This window comes from Vigna unguiculata, chromosome 3, assembly GCF_004118075.2.
Source record: "Vigna unguiculata cultivar IT97K-499-35 chromosome 3, ASM411807v1, whole genome shotgun sequence".
Lineage (NCBI taxonomy): Eukaryota > Viridiplantae > Streptophyta > Magnoliopsida > Fabales > Fabaceae > Vigna > Vigna unguiculata.
The window spans coordinates 13,584,971-13,588,307 of NC_040281.1; the positions used below are offsets into that span (position 1 = coordinate 13,584,971).

Here is a 3,337-nt window from a genome sequence, read left to right on the forward strand (position 1 = left end):
TAGCGTGTGCCCTAGTGTTAGTAATGAAAAAAGGTTTGTATTATTATTAGCACGCTGGCATCAATTAAACATGGTGTTAGGCGGCTTAATTACGTGGTCTAAGAGGATAAAAATAAAGCCTATGTTAGTAATAATGTCAATGTGATCACCTTTTTTTCAGTGATATTCTTGATCACAGAAAGGGTAATTAAAAAGGTCAATGAATGGTTATTTTTGTCTTTTTGGCAATGGGAGAGGGTTCACTTATCAAATATAGTAGGGTGCCCACTTGCCTGTTTTTATTAAATTTTAACATAGAAGCTTATAGAGTGATTAATTTAATTGGAGGTTCATTAAGAAGCCAACTAAAGTCAAATCATAGATGCGTCCTTGTGTGTCCAAGATATAAGAAACGTCTTCGGGACGAGGGAATTGACTTTGGTGCCTCAAAAGTGGCGTATATACTTTTATATATAAATCGTAAGAGAGGACAAAGAACGAGATTCTTCAGAACCTCTCAACCTTCTCCTAATTCATGGGTAGAGCCCAAAACCCCACCAACATGGAGATTGATCTCTCTTTGAAGATAGACGCTGATGATGAACAAAAACCAGAAGTTGATGAGCAAATCAAAGAGTGTAACGAGGATGAAGAAATGGCACAGATTCTGGATCATAACAAGGAAGAAGTCCCTGAAGCTGCAGCTGGTGAAATAGAAGATGATGCATCAGTGGTTCAAACATCTTTGCAAGATAACACAAAATCCAAAGAGGTACTTACTTGTATTTTCATTATCAACAACAGATCCAAAACCATAACGCTGAATGAGTAAATTAACAGCTCTTTTGACTAACTATTTTCTCTCTCTCTCTCTCTATATATATTCCCTTGTTTCTATCATTGTTTTTCTTATGCATATGCATGTGTGTAACTCTTGAAAACGCAGAATTCTTTTGATGATTATTAATTGCTTGAATAAACACCATATATGATACATATGGTAGACCTGTTCAATTAGAACGTTAAAGGGTATGGTATTTTCCTCCAGTTAAGTGTCCTACAAATGGAGATGGAGAGTATGAAAGAGGAAAACAAAGTTCTGAGGAAAGTTGTAGAACAAACAATGAAAGACTATTATGATCTGCAGATGAAATTCTCAGCTATCCAGGAAAACAATAAAAGAAAGGTAAATCCTATTATATTCATCTTTTGACTTCCATCTATATATATATTTTTTCTATATATAATAATACACAGATCCCATTTTTATAGGATCATGAAATTTCTCTCTCCCTTCAAGACATTGCCACCACCAGCGGTGAAGGACCATCGAGAATTCTTGAGATCGTGAACAAAAAAATTCAAAGTGCTCCATCTCCTCCAAACACTGATGATGACAGTTTAAGCGAGAGTGAATTGGGTTTATCATTAAGGTTGCAACCAAGCACGAGTCAGAAAGAAAGTGATGTGGGAAACAATAAGGAAGAGAGAAAAGATCTGCAATTGGCAAGTTTTGTATCAGTGCAGAACAAACTACAGCGGACACATGAGTTACCTGGTATCACTACCCATGCTATCTCCCCTCCAAACAGAAAGGCTAGGGTTTCGGTTAGAGCAAGATGTGAATCTGCCACAGTGAGTTCAAAATCTATGTGTTCATAAGTTTTCTTGATATATACCATCATTGTTTATATGATTGGATTCACATTGAACTAATTAATCATTTCAATGTTGTGACAGATGAATGATGGGTGCCAATGGAGAAAATATGGACAGAAAATTGCAAAGGGAAATCCATGTCCAAGAGCCTATTATCGTTGCACTGTAGCCCCAGGCTGCCCCGTTAGGAAACAGGTAATAATTCTCAACTGTTTATACACTTGCACAATAACGTTTTTGACATTAAAGTTTCACACTTTTCAAGAAAAAAAACACATTCTGTGTAGATGCCTTGTTAGGGTTAATTTAAGCATATGTTTCAATTAAGTTGAAGCCTTGTCCTTTTTGTTTTGTGAAGGTTTCGAGTATTTTGATATCTTGTGTTTGTTAAATTTGTATGTGTAGGTACAAAGATGCATCGATGACATGTCGATTCTTATTACAACCTACGAAGGGACACATAACCATCCACTCCCTGTGGGTGCAACTGCCATGGCTTCTACAGCTTCTGCAGCAGCTTCCTTCATGTTGCTAGATTCAAGCAACCCTATTTCAGATGGCACTTCTAGTTTCACTCAAGCACCTCTTCCTTACAACACCTTCCACCCATTAAACTCGGCTTCAAATTTCAGGAGCATAAACCCCAGTGATCCATCCAAAGGGGTTGTTCTTGATCTCACAAGCAACCTCAGTGAACCACTACGTTTTTCAACCGGTAGCTCCTCCAATACCACAACTGACACACGCTTTTCTTGGATGCAAAACAAATACCAAGGTGGTGGTGCAATCACAATGAACAACAATTTTCACAAGCCTAGACCAGTGGACATTATTCATGATCATAGAATGTGGAAAGGAGAAGAAAGCAAGCCACTTGATGAGAATGTGTCTGCAATTGCCTCAGATCCTAAGTTTAGGGTTGCTGTTGCTGCAGCCATAACATCTCTCATGAATAAAGAGAGCCACACTGCTACTCATCCTATAGGGACTTCGTTTGGTCCTAGAAGTGGCCAAAATGGTAGCTAGCTTTAGCTCTAGCTTGTCACACCAATTGGGTCGTAGAAAATCTCTTTAAAAAATTGATAAGCCACACTTGATTTTTCAACTTGAAGATAAGAGTAAGTTGAAGAAAAACAGGAATGTTATACTTTACACATGTTCAATAGACTTGTCAGACATTACATTTTATGTATCATCGTATAAATAACATACAGGGGTGGTTTCTTCTGTTTTCCTTGTAAATTTTTGTGTTATTAATTGTTGTTGGTTGTTGTGAAGTACGGTTTGGGTAATTAACTAGTTGGATGCCATACACGTGGAAAACGGCTTTTAACTAATGCAGTTCGCAAGGCTCAATTATTAAAGTATTGCAAAGTCTTTCTTAACTGTGTTTTTAAGTCCATATAAGTGTACTCATGTGGATTCAAGTTGATGGTTAAAGATATTTATTTGATTCTTGAAAATTAATTTTTTTTTTCTTTTTTGGAGGGATCCGTGATATATAGAAAATGAATATGGTTACGCGTTTCATTTAATTAATTGAGAAAATTTGCTACCTTAAGTTCAAATCCAGTTCAAAAGCATGTGTTAATTAATGTGCATGTGTTCATACAGGTATAGTAATATCTGTCACTCACTAGTTCTTTATATTTTTAGAATATGAAAATGAGGATGATGATGATGAAGGGGAAGACTAAAG

The 3,337-nt window shown here is 36.5% G+C and overlaps 1 protein-coding gene across 1 annotated transcript; it reads left to right on the plus strand.

Annotated features, from left to right (window-relative positions):
• The first annotated feature begins 437 nt into the window (after positions 1–437).
• Positions 438–3,002, plus strand: LOC114176489 (probable WRKY transcription factor 9). Its single transcript, XM_028061543.1, has 5 exons — positions 438–751; positions 1,028–1,165; positions 1,252–1,614; positions 1,720–1,833; positions 2,044–3,002. Exons 1-5 carry the CDS (start codon positions 515–517, stop codon positions 2,662–2,664), a joined length of 1,473 nt encoding a protein of 490 aa, XP_027917344.1. The 5' UTR covers positions 438–514; the 3' UTR covers positions 2,665–3,002.
• The last annotated feature ends 335 nt before the right edge of the window (positions 3,003–3,337 follow it).